Raw genomic sequence first — 15853 nt, 5'->3', positions numbered from 1 at the left:
ATGGAGTTTCATGTTTAATTCATCTACACTTGGAACACTTTCATTTTGGACTTTTATGCTTAGCACAGTTGATTTATTGATTGATTTTTGAATTTGCGCTGCATTTTTTGCTATATATTGCTCTGAACAGGTGTTGTTATAACGCATAGCTTGCAATTTAGCCAGTTCATTATTTCTTCTTATTATTATTATTGTTGGTGAGACATTTAATTGCACATGACAGCGCTGATTGATTTGCACAATTAATAGAAAGTGGAAGACCCCTTCTTATGCCTGATGTAGATCATCATGACTAATACCACGGCCAATAGGAGGCCTTGGAGATCTTGGGTTTATCTTTCTGTTCCATCTGTAACATTGTAAGTGTAGCACTGTCCCCTTGGGAGCTGCTGAGATTGGATTCCCCAGGGTTACCCATAGCAACAGTCTGTAAAATCCTATCACTTTAAAACTTGGCTCAGGCAATGAACAGTCCAGGGGATTTGGTTTTTTGTGTGTTTTATTTTAGAACTTGGATGGGAGAAGGGATGAGTGGGATACTCCAACTTGAACTATGCACAATGTAGAGGACATCTATCTGTAGAGTATGCGGCAAGGCCGCTGCTTCACTCTGCCACTGAAGTGAAGATAGTGATATTGATCCTGTTGTGTTGAAACTTCAGGGTCCTAAACTTGGCACCCCCTTTCTTACTTGCTGTGTGTGCTAACTCTTGTCCAATGACCCTCACTGGAGTGGTCCCCTTCCTGGGCAGACCCTTGGCAAGCTCCCTGGTAATCACGGACACTTTTTTTCCTCAGGTTGCTCTGCCTTCAACTCCACTATCAGTATCCTGGACCTCCTGGCTCAGCACCACACTCTGGCTCACTAGGCCGATTGCCTGTGACCACCTTCCTTGCTGACAGGAGGAGAGACAGCCGTCACCCTCCTCCTGGGACCTGGCTTCCCGCCCAAAGACGCCCTGCAGGGGCGAAACTACAGGGGTTGCAGGGGTTGCAATCGCTACCGGGCCCCATGCTCCAGGGGGCCCGGTAGCAAACCAGTGGGAGAACTTCCAGGATCGCAAAGGTCACACTTGCGACTGGACCCTGGCATTGCACCACTGTGGGGAGGCCCCAAGATTGCAGGAAGGGGGCCCACAAGATTGCAGGAAGGGGGCCCACTGCAGAACTTGTGAAAGAATCCTGCTGTGGGACCGTAATAAAAGGCCATGCAACGAGTGTAAAGAGCCCCAGGATTAGTGGGAAGAGCCCTGGGCTTGAAGGTAAGGGCCCCGGCCAGGGGTCTGGGGGGCCCTTCATGGTTTTTTGCATCAGGGCCCTGAAGGTTCTAGTTACGCCTCTGACGCCCTGTCACATGTGCCTTTATCACCAATCCCAGGATGCACTCCGGTTGTGCCCACCAAATGGGACAGCCATAAAAGCCTGTGTGTCTGTCAGAGAAATGGCTGTGCTACAACTGGCAATTTTGCCAGTACTTCCCATGGCCGCAATGGACTCAGGGGCCTCAATGGATTCACTGGCCTATAAAAGGACTCTGCTCAGCCCATCAAATTGCTGGATTGTCTTCAGCTCCTCCTGTGTCCTGAGCGTTTGCTACTTCCTGGATTCCAGTTTGACCCGGCTTGTCCCTGACCTGTCTGCTCTCTCTCCTGGCTTTGACCCTTGGCTTTGTCTGACCATCCCTGCTCCAGTTTGGCTCTCCTGTTATCTGACCTCGGCTTAGCCCATAGACTTGCTTCCTGTCTCCCTGCCCTCCAGTACCTGATCTCGGCTTTCTCACGGACTTGTCTGCTCCGGGCCTTACTGCTATACCTTTGGCTTGCACCTGTTGCAGCTTCCTGCCGACCCCCGGCCGGTCTTACACCTACTGCCTGGTTGTTCCTGGTTCCTCCTTGGACTGTCCGGTGTATTCCTGCCCAGCACTCTGCTAGAGACCGCCTGTCTACCATCAGGATCCTGCCGGCAACCAGTGCTTCTGTGGGCGCTACACCCTCTGTCTCAACCCCAGGGGTGTGCCGCACTCAGCCGCAAGGGGAGCCCTCTCTGCATCTCGGCCTCGGATCAGGTACGTGACAGTGTCACTGGCTGGGTTTCCTCCACTGTCCAACAGGCTCCCTTATTGGATACAGTGGGGACACTCCCTCAGACCAAATGAATCACACATGGACACATGTAACAGGCAAAACTACCGATCAGGCTCCCCTGATAAGCTTTTACCTAGCACTTACCTAGGAGGGTGCTACATCAGTAAGAGGAAATCTCCCTCAAAGGGATACAGATAGAAATAAAATCTATGGGACTGAACCCAAAACACAATGCATGTATATGATCGTACATATTTTACTGGTCCAGAAACTATTTGGTGCAGTTTAGGAAAATCATTGTCATTTTAGAAAATCAACACACACAGGTTGTAGCATGAAAAACATGGCTCTTACCTTTGTACCATATGACCAGTGGCTCAGGCAGCCCATCAGTGCTACATTCTAACATGGCGTCCTCTCCTATGGGCACCTGCAGTGAAGGCTTTACAGCAGTGGCTTTTGGACGTTCTGCCAAATATAATTGTCAGGATTAATCTAATGTTCCATTTAAAGAGCCACCCAATAGGAAGGCTTTAGAGCTAAGCACTTACCCGTGTATACTAGAGTTACTGACTGCACATCTGTCCCTAAATCATTGGAAGCCACACAACTGTAATTCCCAGAATCCTCCTGGCTCGTGTCCCTAATCAGTAGGATGTTACCCTCAAGTATTGTGTGTCTGTAATACAAAGAAAAAAACAGAGAATCATATTAAAGTAGGGTTCTTCTTACTTAATTTAATTCTGTTTGTCAATTCAAACCCCTAATGATCCTATGAACACAAAACACATTCTATGAGGCTATTTCTGTATCTAATCTTTCTTGACAGCTTTTAAAGGGAATGCATGGTCCTTTTATTTTAGAAACATGTAAATCAGGGTGGATTTTATTTCAATCAACTCGATTTAAATCACAAAATTAAATCAGGATTTAAATCACTAGTAAAACAAAAGCTTGATTTAAAGCATTCCTGCCTCCAAATAGTTTTTTTTTTTTTTAAATACTGCCCATATTGCTATCTATCGCCTTCAATGTATTGGCTAAGCATGCATTATACTGTCAGGTCACCTATGGCCAGGTGACAACTGCACCCTGTTGGAGGCAGGGGTGCAGCGCAAGGTAGTGAACCCTATAGCAAACTGCTGCGGATGGACCGGAACGTGAACCCAAGATTTCCCAGGGCGTGGAGTCTAAGACCCAGCAGGTGTTCACCAGGGCCTCTAGTGGTGAGGATGGACTTCGCTGCAGCTGGGCCCAGGTCGCGGCCCCTGGGGTCCCCCAGGTCACGCTCCGTAGGGAGAGAAGGGAAGCAGCCACTCAGGACACACAGAATGGTGAAGGGTAAGCCGAGGTCGGGGTAACAGGCAGACAAGGGTCGTCAATGGACAGGCCAAAGGTCAGGGTAACAGGCAAATAGGAATAGTCAGAGACAAGCCAAAGTCGGTACACAGAGGAGTAGTTTCAAGCACACGGGAAACAGGAACTAATACTGTTGAACAGCAAGGCAGGCCTGCAGTGCGCTGGTTAATATAGGCTTCCTGTGATGACCTGGGCGGGCCAGGAACAGGAAGTAGAGGTGATAAAAGCAGCCAGAAGGAAGAGTCTGGCCCTTAATGCAGACATGAGGAACAGGTAAGCTACCAGACATTATTGCATATCCATGACATATACATTGTAATAGTATTATAGATATGAGAAATTCGTACTTATAAAAACGTATACTGAGCGCCGCCATCTTTGCTGGGGTGTCCTTAAGCCGCTGTGTACAGTTGTCTTCCCTTCTTCCTGGTTTAGTCTTACTGAATGCGGCGCGAAATCTCGCGCATGCGCAGTACTATGCTGTTCCCAATCACACTGAGAATTAATGCTGCCTACAATCACAGTCCCCACATTAGTGTCCAAAAATGTGCACTCACATGTAAAGGTTGTTGTAAACGCCGTTTGATCAGTTCGCCTGCCTAGATCGCACGGTCAAAAGGGTATACTGGCAACCATAGCCTGAATACCCTTTTTAAAGATGGTGCCGGAAGCACTGGACGCCGCCTCTAATCGCGTCATTTCCACTTTGGAAATAACGCGATGAGAGGAGCGGCCGGCCACCCAAGTCACTGCCCATTGCATCCTAAGAGTGATGACAAACAGCTCCCAGGACGCAATGCAAAGCAGGAAGTGACGTAGGTGGTCGAGTTCGCAGAGGGAGGAAGAGGAAGTAAGGTAAGTATATTTTCTTCTAAAACAAGGTAAGTAAAAAAAAAAAATTGTGATTATCCATTTATTTTTCAGGTGACCCAGGACATGAAGATGGGGCAAAGTGAAATTTTAGGGTGGAACTCCACTTTAAATCAACTCGATTTAAATCATAATTTTTAAACAGCAACTGTCATTTCTGTCCCCTTCTGTCCATTCTGTTATTTAATTAATTATGGTTGTCATTCTATATTGCAGCTTTTTGATGTCAATTTGTCCTCTCTTTATATATGCTATAAGCTCTTGAAGAAGCAGTGAATTTTGTTCCGCGAAACACGTTGAGCGTCTAGCATCCAGATGGTATCAACTACAATTGATAATGGATATGGCTTTTGGTCATCCCATATGTGAATTAACTTTCATTGAGCAAATAGACATGAAAAAAATGTTTGTGCTGATGTTTTTATACTAATATGTATATATTTTTTAAATATATTTTTTGGATAAAAACCTTTTTATAAAATATTTGTGTGAAGCTTGTACTCATGAAAGTCCATATATGCCTCAATACATTCTCTCTCCATACCTGAAATGTAACTATAAATTGTTCAAATAAATCTACCATACAGATTATATATATATATATGACATGTTGCATAATATGTCATATCCCAAACCAACCAATCAGAATTTTATTTTCAGTTTATGTGATTGGATAGGACATCTTTTCTCTGCGCAGTGCGTACCCATTCAAACATACCCTACTCCCTGTAAGCATACACTAAATGATACAGAATCCACATGGGGAAAACAATGGAGAAACAAGACTATGCGATACCCAATGATATAAAAAGAAAACAACAAAAACAAAATAGCAAAAAATATAATATAAAATTATATAAACTTTATTAACACAAATGGCCTAACAGTAGCATAATACATAGTGGCATATGTAGACAAGGAGGCGGGGTCTCCTTGTCCACATATGCCACTGCATTTCGCCCATTTGGGCCTCTTGCAGACAATTCCAGCCAATAGAGCAACTATATATTTTTTATTATATATCATTGTATGTTTATGTATCATGCTGCTCTTAGGCCATTTGTATTAAAGTTTATATAATTTTATATTATATTGTTTGCTATTTTGTTTTTTTCTTTTTACATCATTGGGTATCGCATAGTCCCGTTTCCCCATTGTTTTTCCCATGTGGAATCTGTATTACCCATTGGGATAGATACAGGGGCTGACTGGCAACTTTCGGCCCAGGGGGCAAGTACAATCCAGAGGCCCATGGTGCAGCGACTCGGCCTCCCTCCTACTCTCCCTCTTCCCGGCCTCCTTCTGACCCCCATTCCAGGCTCTCTCCACCCACCGGCCGAATCCGGGTTCCCAACTTGGCCAGCAGGATGCGGTTGGGGGGAGCTGGGACAGCTTAGTCGGGGCTGGCCAGGGGAGAGTCTCCAGTGGGGCATGGAACTGGCTTCTGCTCAGACACAGTTTACACCATCTATGCTGAGGGGGGGGGGGGGGTCTGCACTCCTACCTTGTCTTCATCCTTCACTCAGTAGGTCAGCAGCAGGGACTTTTTACTTTTCTTCACCAGGAATCATTCAGGCATTTCTGTGGCAGAAGTAGTGTAGCCTTTTTACAGGGCATCAGAGCAGCCCAGGGGGCAATTGCCCCCCTGCCTCCTGGCCCAGACCTCCCCTGGATGGATACCCTGCCAATTTTTCACAATTTTTTGGAACTTAGCTGATCTATATACACTAAATGATGTATCATTTTTCTATGGCATACTTGCTGTCCTCGGTGAGGAAGGTGTCCCCGTGTTTCCAGGAGATCTGAGGTTCAGGGTACCCTGATACATCACACTGGATCCTAACCTCCCCTCCGTGGGACAGTTGGCTGGAACTTGACTCCATGTGTATCCGTGGAGGCTCTAAAACACAACAGATGGGTTACACAAATTGGTTCTTCTGGGTATTTTATATGATAATTAAAGCATACAAAGATTACAATTTTTAATATTTTCCATGTCAAGTTGAATTATGCGCAGTCCCAGGTGCTTTTCAGTTGATTAGTACAGGTATAACGAAGTGTAAATTACTGATGGTACAGATGCAGCCTAATTTCAGCCTGATGTCAGTTGTACTATAAGATATTCAGCAGAAAAAAATTAAAATAGATTTTTTCGCACACCATGTGATAGCAAAAAAAAAAAAATAGAAGTACTTTTGCTAATTATTTCCTAAGATTCCCAGGTGACTGATTTTAGCAATGGATGGCAAAATATTGACTAGCTGTAATTGGCGAGAAATCTCATGTATGAAAGAGTCTAAGAAGAATACCAATATCACAAATCACTATATTGGTTTTTTATTGTTGATTTTAATTCAAGATTGGTCATATATATATATATATGGATATGTGTGTGTGTGTATATATATATATATATATATATATATATATATATATATGTGTATATCTATATATATATATATATACATATATATATGTATGTGTATATCTATATATATGTATGTGTATATCTATATATATATATATATATATATATATATATATATATATATATATATATATATATATATATAATATATATGTCCAATCTTGAATTAGAATCAACAAAAAAAAAAAACAATATAGTGATTTGTGATATTGGTATTCTTGTATATATACATATACTGTATATATATATATATATATATATATATATATATATATATACACATTTTTTTCACTTTAGCACTCTTTTGGACTTTATTTCAATCTGTTGTCCATTTATACCACAGCATTCACATTTCATTGTTCATTTACTTTTGACGCTACACACTTTTTCTTAACCACTTCTGGACCGGAAGATTTTGCCCCCCTAATGACCAGCCCATTTTCTGCAATTCGGTACTGCGTTACTTTAACTGACAATTGCGCGGTCGTGCGACGCTGTACCCAAATAAAATTGATATACTTTTTTCCCCCACAAATAGAGCTTTATTTTGGTGGTATTTAATCACCTGTGCGATTTTTATTCTTGGTTTTTAGACATTTTTAGATGCCCAAGCAAAAATCATACAAAGACCAGATGCCAAATACAAAGTTCCTTACCCTGTACAGAAAGCCAGACACTGGCTGTTGTGGTGCCATGGCTGTTCTTGGCAGTACACTGATACCTCCCGGCATCTCCAGGCTGAACATTGCGAATCTGCAGTGATGAGTTAGACAGGATCCACAGCCGCCCCTCCTTCAGCGCCCTGCCATCGTGCTGCCAGCTTAGGTTGTAACGGACATCTCCCAGCACATGGCAGGACAGGACTGCCACTTCACCAAGTGAAACCGTGACATTATGGTGGAGCGAGATTGTGGGAGGAGGATCTGCAAACAGAGGGAGACGCTGTACAAATTCCACAGCCACAACTCTGCTATATGCAATTACAACATAATGACAAAGAAGAAATATGATAAGCAGTCCCATTGGTTGAACTTGATTAAAAAAAATGTATCTTTTTTTAGACTTACTTTTTTAGATGTAGGTGCAAACAGATCTAAATCATATTCATTTTCTTTCTATCGCTCATCCCCCCCCCCCCTCTCTCACACCCCCATCTCTTCTCCCCACCCCCCCCTTTCTCTTCTCCCTCATCTCTAGTATTCTCATTCTTCTCTCCCTCTCTCTCTCCCCCTCTCTCTTTCACTCCCCCCCTATCTATTCTCCCCCATCTCTAGTATTCTCATTTTTCTCTCCCTCTTCCTCTCTCTCTCCCCCTCTCCCCCCTTTCTCTCCCTCCCCCTTCTCTCTCCAACTCCCCCCCATCTCTTCTCAAGTATTCTCATTCTTCTCTCCCTCTTCCTCTCTCCCCCCCACTCTCTTTTTCACTCCCCCCCCCATCTATTCTCCATCATCTCTAGTATTCTAATTTTTCTCTCCCTCTTCCTCTCTCTCTGCCACTCTCCCCCCCTTTCTCTCCATCCCCACCTCCTCTCTCCCACCCCCCATCTCTTCTCCCTCATCTCAAGTATTCTCATTCTTCTCTCCCTCTTCCTCTCCCCCCCCCCTCTATTTCACTCCCCCCCATCTATTCTTCCTTATCTCTAGTATTCTCTTTTTTCTCTCCCTCTCCCCTCCCCCTTCTCTCCCCCCCTCTCCCCTCTCCACCCCCCCATCTCTTCTCCCTCATCTCTAGTATTCTAATTTTTCTCTCCCTCTTTCTCTCTCTCTCCCCCCTCTTCTTTCACTCCCCCCCCCCCATCTATTCTCCCTCATCTCTAGTATTCTCTTTTTTCTCTCCCTCTTCCTCTCTCTCTCCCCCCTCTCTTTCCCTCTCCCCCCTCTCTCTCCCCCCCCTCCCTCCTCTCTCCCACTCTCCCGCTCCCCCCCATCTCTTCTTCCTCATCTCTAGTATTCTCATTTTTCTCTCCCTCTTCAATGCTTTATCTTCCCCCTCTCTCTCTCTCCCTCTCTCCTACTCTCCCCCCCCTATCAATTCTCCCCCATCTCTAGTGTAGCAGGTTTTCCAGGCCTGTGGCCTGATGTGGGTCTGCCCCTCCAACCCATGTGAGCTGCGGCCCTGGGTGTGATCACTGAGACATTGACAACTCCGGCATCTTAGTTTTGTTGTTTTATTGTATTTAAGGGAATAGGAAAAGGGAATGAGTGGGACACTCCTTTAGGCTCAACTAGATACAATTGTGGGACTTTCCTGGCAAAAATGCCTGTTAGCGCTGTCTTGATGCCAGCCGATGCTAGCCAACGCTTCCTGGCGCTTGAACACTGTGTAATTACTGAAACTGTGCTGGATCCTCGACTTTAGTCCAGAAGATCCAGGACTGTAGAACTGCTTGACTTGTAACACTGCAATAGCTCAGAGTCACTGTATGGCTCCCTCCAGCACTGCACTGGCTGAGAAAACTCCTTGTAAGTTCCTGTACTGCTGCAACTCTCAACTGGCACACTTCACACTGTGCACTATTACTTCAGGGCCCAAACCACTGGTGCCCCCTTTACACTTTAATCTCTTCAGGGTCCACTGACTATGTACCCCCTCTGCTCCCACCAAAGACCTCGTGTCATGCGCCACCCCCAAACTTATACCCACTCCCAGAATCCTTTGCAGCACAATTTGCCTTCTGGGGTAGTTACAAGCCTGGATGTGTTCCCTGATTGGGTTTCCTCCACTGCCCTATGAGGAGCCAGTGGGGAGACTCCCCCTTCAGCAGGTACACCTGGAAACCATGACACCCTGACTAATGAATCACAGCCCTGCTGTTAGGCAGACAAGGCCCACTATACCTTTACCTAGCACCTACCTGTAGGGTGCTACGCTAGTATTCTCATTTTTCTCTCCCTCTTCCTTTCTCTCTCCCCCTCCTTCTCTCTCCCCCCCCCCCCCCTTCTCCCTCATCTCAAGTATTCTTATTTTTCTCTTTTTCTTCCACTCTCTCTTCCCTCCTCTCTCTTTCGCTCCCCCCCCCCTCTTCTCCCTCCTCTTTCTCCCTCCCATCTCTTCTCCCTCATCTTTAGTATTCACATCTTTCTCTCCCTCTTTCTCTCTCGCCCCTATCTCTTCTCTCTCATCTCTAGCAGGGGCGTAACTACAGGGGTTGCAGGGGTTGCAATTGCAACCGGGCCCCATGCTCCAGGGGGCCCATGCAGCTCCCCTTACACCTGGATAGGAGGGGGCCAAGGGGCAGCATGTAGAGAAATCACTGTCCTCCTTTTACCTCCTGTAGCTGCAGGAGGAAAATGGGAGGAGATTGGTTCCTCTGTATGCTGCCCCCGCCACTCCTCCTATCCAGTTCACTTGTGTTCTACTGTTTCTGGGCCCATCTGTGCTCCCCTGGTTCCCCCCCCCCCCCCACCTACTGTGCTGCCCCCCCCCCCTCCCTCTCCTGCTGGCTGCTGCAGGGGATGTGTCACAATAGAGAACCAGGAAGGGGTCAGTAAATATGTAATTTACCAGCTCCTTACTTTTCTGAATGGACAGAGTAATAGTCAGTGACATTGTAAAAAAATAAAATAAAATGATAAAAAATAGTACAATTAAAATACCAAAAAACTACTGATACCAGTGGGTGAACTTCTAGGATCGCAAAAGTCACAGTTGCGACTGGGCCCTGGCATTCCACCACCGTGGGGAGGCCCCAAGATGGGAGGAAGGGGGGCCACTGCAGAACTTGTGAAAGGGTCCTGCAACAAGAGTAAAGGGCCCCAGAATCAGTGGGAAGAGCTCCAGGCTTGAAGGGAAGGGCCCCGGCCAGGGGTCTGGGGGGGGCCTTAATGGTTTCTTGCACCGGGGCCCTGAAGGTTCTAGTTACGCCTCTGATCTCTAGTATTCTCATCCCCCTCTCCCTCTTTTTTTCTCCCCCCCCCTCTCTTTCCCTACTCTCATCTATTCTTCTTCATCTCTAGTATTCTCATTTCTCCCAGCTATCTTCTGTAAACTATAAAATAATTCCCCCATATTGTGGACATGAAGAGGTGTTTCTAATCCAATTCAGAAGACCTGCCTTGGGTGACAAAGCTGCTCTTCCATATATACAGTACAGTGAGTGTTGTCACCCTAGGACAGGTAGTGTGTTATCAGTAGGGTTAATTGGTGAAAATAAAGTATAATCAGTCTAAAAAAAAGCTGAATGCAGTCACAACATAAATTTGTGTTTGTGGGTTTAGATGTGTAAACAATTCAATAGTATGCACTGAGAATAAAATATATACTTTACCTTTACCCAGGACATGAATTCTGATTTGTCGCTGTGGGGTTTATTTACTAAAGCTAGAGGAGGGCGAAATTAGTCACAAATCTGCAGATAAACCAATCAGCTTCCAGGTTTTATTGTTAAAGCTTAATTAAGCAAGCTGAGGTTAGAAGCGGATTGGTTTCTCTGCAGAATTGTGACTCATTTTGCCCTCTCCAGCTTTAGTAAATAAACCCCTATGGGTTATTGTGCTGTGCATTGCTCTATTTGTAAATACACCTGATAAACTTATCTATTAGGTCTCCTACCTGCCACAGATACTTGGGTTTGGCCAAAACCTGCTCCGGCATTATTTATAGCTGTACACTGATAAAGACCCTCATGGCGGGCAGAAGCAGATGGGATTTCGTAGGTGGCATTGGCGGGTTCCCTGGGAATTAATAAAGAATACATGTTAAAATCACAAAACAGAAATCTCAAAAACACATTCCCTGGAATTCATAAAGACTGGCAGAGACAGATTTTGTGAAAGTGTTTTGCATGTTCTAAAAGTGGCGCAGCATGCGCCATATTCATGTACCTGTCTAGAACTTGTACTTGAATTTGGTGCATGCTGAGCCACCTTTAGAAAGCACGTGAGAAACTTTTGCAAAATCTGCCTGCGTCAGGGTCTCTCTCTCTCTACGCCAAAAGAGAGTTGTTAATTAGCTCTTCTTTCTTAGGATAGGAACTGTCGGTATTTTATTTTACAGTTTCTGCAGGTATTGTGCCACAATGCTAAAGTGGCACATTTATTTCCGGTCTGATCGTGGAACGCATTGCCGTCATTTCCGGTCTCTGGCTCGGAATATGACCACTTCCGGTTATTCGGGGGTGCGTCATTTCCTGTTTTGGGTCCCGCAGGGAGCGGTTGTTTCTCGCTCCGTTTTTGACCCAGTGCCACCTCGTTTTAACTCAGGAACATTGAGGGGTGTGTGTACTCCTTGAGTCCTTTCTGTTTATTACCAGGATTTACTATTTTGTGTTTAGTTCCCCATGATTAACCTCTGCCCACTTCTGGTCTATGCCCTATATATAGAATGGGTATACATTATGTGGCCACGCTCCTGATGTCACCTATGACGAAACGCGTCAGAAGGAGCTTAGCCACGTGACGCTGGTACTGCATACCACTTGAGGTCGGCCATATTTTTGGTCGGAAACGGATCTACACCACCACCTTTGTGTTTACATGCTTATTCATATGTGTGAGTACCCTGTGTGCAGTTTCTACATGTTTAATAAATCGTTTTTAGAGATATCTGCGCAATGATTGCTTTTTATTTCCTCATTTATACGTTTTGGAGCCTGTCTTCATGCTGTTAAGGAATCTGGATTCACTGACCAAGTGATTTTACAAGAGCTGGCTCTGACTGCTGCTCAATCCAGTAGTCATTGGAATCTGGTCAGTGGTGTATTTAGGTTTTGTGCTGCCCTGGGCCTGACTAAGTTTGTGTACCCCCTCATTTAAAAATGACCCACCCCTTCCTGTAAAGGCCACACCCCTTTCTGTTTATGACCCACCCTGTCATCTGTACACCACAGACCACAACCACAGTCTATCTGTGCCCATCAGCATAGCCTTATTAGTTCCCATAAGTTCAGCCTCATCAGTGCCGCCTCATTACTGCCCATCATTTCAGCTTTATCAGTGCAGCATATCAGTGTGGCCTCATCAGTGGCCATCCGTACAGCCCCATTAGTGGCCACCAGTGTAGCCTATCAGTCCCCATTAGTGCAGCCTATGACACCGGTAAGTAGCAGTGTCACTGCTTTATGGGGGTGCCAGACTGATTTGCCTCCTGGACCCTGCCCTTTGGCCCAATTCCCCCCATAATACTGGCACTAAACTAAAAGTGTAGCGCAAGCCGGCGGGGACCCTTTTCATGCAGGAGTCGGGAGGAGGCTGTTTTTTTTCATGTGGTATGCAAAGTGCCGCCCTAGGCCTGGGCCTTGTCGGCCTAGGCCAAGATACAGCACTGAATCTGGTAAGAGACAGTGTGCTTCTTCCTCTTGGTGGTGGATCAACTGTTTCCTTCCCACTATCCTTTATGCCTTACGTCACTGGAGGACTATTTGAAATTATTTTGAGCGCTGCTGTTTATTCGATTTTACATTTTAGAACTACCTTGGGACACGACTCGCTGTCGGAAACCAAAAAACTGTTACAGATGTTTCATGAATTTGACGCAGCACATTAACAAGAGGGAGTAACCACAGAAAAGTGGTGCAGAAGCTTTATTGAATTCCAATCATTATCTTGATGATCTTTGCATTATAAAATTGTACAATAAGGATGATTCTACTCACGTAAAGAACAGTTCATTTCCAAGTCTCTCTCCGTTCCTGGAAAAGCGAACCTTAAAGGGGATGTCACTTTGAACTGAGCAGGTTAGTGTCAGTGGACGTTGGTGGAAGCCCTGAAGATGTGGCAGCATGGACACAGAAGGGACATCTGCCAATAGATAATAAGACAAGAAAATGGATTATGAGGCAGGTTTAGACCACTATGCATGGTCCTTGTAAAGCTGTGGATTGTGTCATCTGTGACTTTACAATGAATTTACAATGTATATGTACTGTATAGACCAGGGGTCTTCAAACTATGGTCCCCCAGTTGTTCAGGAACTACAATTCCCATCATGCCTAGTCATGTCTGTGAATGTCAGAGTTTTACAATGCCTCATGGGATATGTAGTTCCGCAACAGCTGGAGGGCCGTAGTTTGAGGATCCCTGGTATAGACATATGTGCCCTGGTAAGAGGCCCAGGGAAATCTATACTCTGTGACCCCTAGGGGGGCATTGCTACAGTACCAACATTTGAAACAGACTCCACTTTGTGTGGCTTCAGAATTGAAAACAACGTCATTTGCAGTCCGTACTTTACCTGGTATTATACTTGTGTATGCCACATTGGAGAGTCTCTGAAATTGATATCCATTATGGTCGGTGCCGTTAACTTTCAAAAAAAAGCTTCCACGAGGTGCCTGAAACAAAGGAACTGTCCACAGATGTTTGCTGCGCTTATACGGTAAACGTTGAGCTGGCAGAGAGAAGTACGAGTCTCCGGAAACGCGGAGGAGGTCCAGGCTATTCAATAACCCCGGCGGAGAGAGACCAGTGCAGTTTATCAAGGCGGAGATAGGAATACCTTCAACCAGAAAGGAGAAAAAATGTTGCGATTGTTACAATTGATCAATGACAATTTGGTTAGCAGAATAACAGGCAGGAAATCTAAAAAAATATAAATAAAAAGGTATAATCAGGGATTTTTTTCAGCTGATACTTGGTGGAACTGAGGCCGTCTGCTCCCTACTCATCACGATCACTTATAAACAGAGGTCTGGCTTCCCGTGTTTTCCAAGTGCAGGATGGGGACAAAAGAGATGCCGGTGCCTGGGGTGCAGTGCGAATGCTGACACCCCCACTGGATGATCTCCCTGCAAGTGAGAGAGGCAAAGCCATCTACAGTGTGAGGGAAGGTACAAGAGAAGAAGAGGGGTGAAAGCGAGATGTGGATGAGGGATGCAGAGCGAAGCATCTGTGGAAGAAGGATGAACTCTGCACTCTGTGTGTAGCGCACCCCTGAACTCTGTTCACAGCACACCCCTGAAGTCTGCACTGTATACCTAGCACACCCCTGAAGTCTGCACTGTATACCTAGCACACCCCTGAACTCTGCACTGTATACCTAGCACACCCCTGAACTCTGCACTGTATACCTAGCACACCCCTGAACTCTGCACTGTATACCTAGCACACTCCTGAACTCTGCACTGTATACCTAGCACACCCCTGAACTCTGCCCTGTATACCTAGCACACCCCTGAACTCTGCGCTGTATACCTAGCACAACCCTGAACGCTGCACTGTATACCTAGCACACCCCTGAACTCTGCACTGTATACCTAGCACACTCCTGAACTCTGCACTGTATACCTAGCACACCCCTGAACTCTGCACTGTATACCTAGCACACCCCTGAACTCTGCACTGTATAACTAGCACACTCCTGAATTCTACACTGTATACTTAGCACACCTTTGAACTCTGCACTGTATACCTATCACACCCCTGAACTCTGCACTGTATACCTAGCACACCCCCGAACTCTGCACTGTATACCTAGCACACTCCTGAACTCTGCACTGTATACCTAGCACACCCCTGAACTCTGCACTGTATACCTAGCACACTCCTGAACTCTGCACTGTATACCTAGCACACTCCTGAACTCTGCACTGTATACCTAGCACACCCATGAACTCTGCACTGTATACCTAGCACACTCCTGAACTCTGCACTGTATACCTAGCACACTCCTGAACTCTGCACTGTATACCTAGCACACTCCTGAACTCTGCACTGTATACCTAGCACACCCCTGAACTCTGCACTGTATACCTAGCACACTCCTGAACTCTGCACTGTATACCTAGCACGCCCCTGATCTCTGCACTGTATACCTAGCACACTCCTGAACTCTGCACTGTATACATAGCACACTCCTAAACTCTGCACTGTATACCTAGCACACTCCTGAACTCTGCACTCTGTGTGTAACCCCACCGAACTCTGCACTCTGTACATAATGCACTCCTGGTTTCTGGGAAAAAAGGCCTGGATATAATTATATGTGATTGGGGCAACAAACAACAAGAGTTATGGGAGCTTTGTGTTGCTATGTTGTAGTACCAAAAACTGTGTTTAGCACCTCACTTTGTTCATGTGACTAAGGATCTCTCGAAAATCCGGTCAATCAGGGAAAGAGGAGACAGAAGATTACCACCATTTAGGAGAAATCCTTTGCAGCTCTAGTTTCATAAAG

The 15853-nt window shown here is 45.5% G+C and overlaps 1 protein-coding gene across 1 annotated transcript in view; it reads right to left on the bottom strand.

Annotated features, from left to right (window-relative positions):
- The window catches only part of HMCN2 (hemicentin 2), a 377259-nt gene that overhangs the window by 265217 nt on the left and 96189 nt on the right, over nucleotides 1–15853 (bottom strand). The window contains exons 8-14 of the mRNA XM_082263033.1: nucleotides 13913–14176; nucleotides 13335–13479; nucleotides 11294–11415; nucleotides 7398–7664; nucleotides 6072–6213; nucleotides 2636–2763; nucleotides 2439–2552 (exon numbers count right to left, since the gene is read on the bottom strand). Of these exons, the coding sequence (XP_082119159.1) occupies nucleotides 2439–2552; nucleotides 2636–2763; nucleotides 6072–6213; nucleotides 7398–7664; nucleotides 11294–11415; nucleotides 13335–13479; nucleotides 13913–14176 (1182 nt within the window). The remainder of the gene's footprint in view (nucleotides 1–2438; nucleotides 2553–2635; nucleotides 2764–6071; nucleotides 6214–7397; nucleotides 7665–11293; nucleotides 11416–13334; nucleotides 13480–13912; nucleotides 14177–15853) is intronic.

The sequence above is a fragment of the Pelophylax lessonae genome (genome assembly GCF_965119305.1).
Source record: "Pelophylax lessonae genome assembly, chromosome: 7".
In the NCBI taxonomy this organism is placed as follows: Eukaryota; Metazoa; Chordata; class Amphibia; order Anura; family Ranidae; genus Pelophylax; species Pelophylax lessonae.
This window is presented reverse-complemented; position numbering and strand designations above follow the sequence as displayed.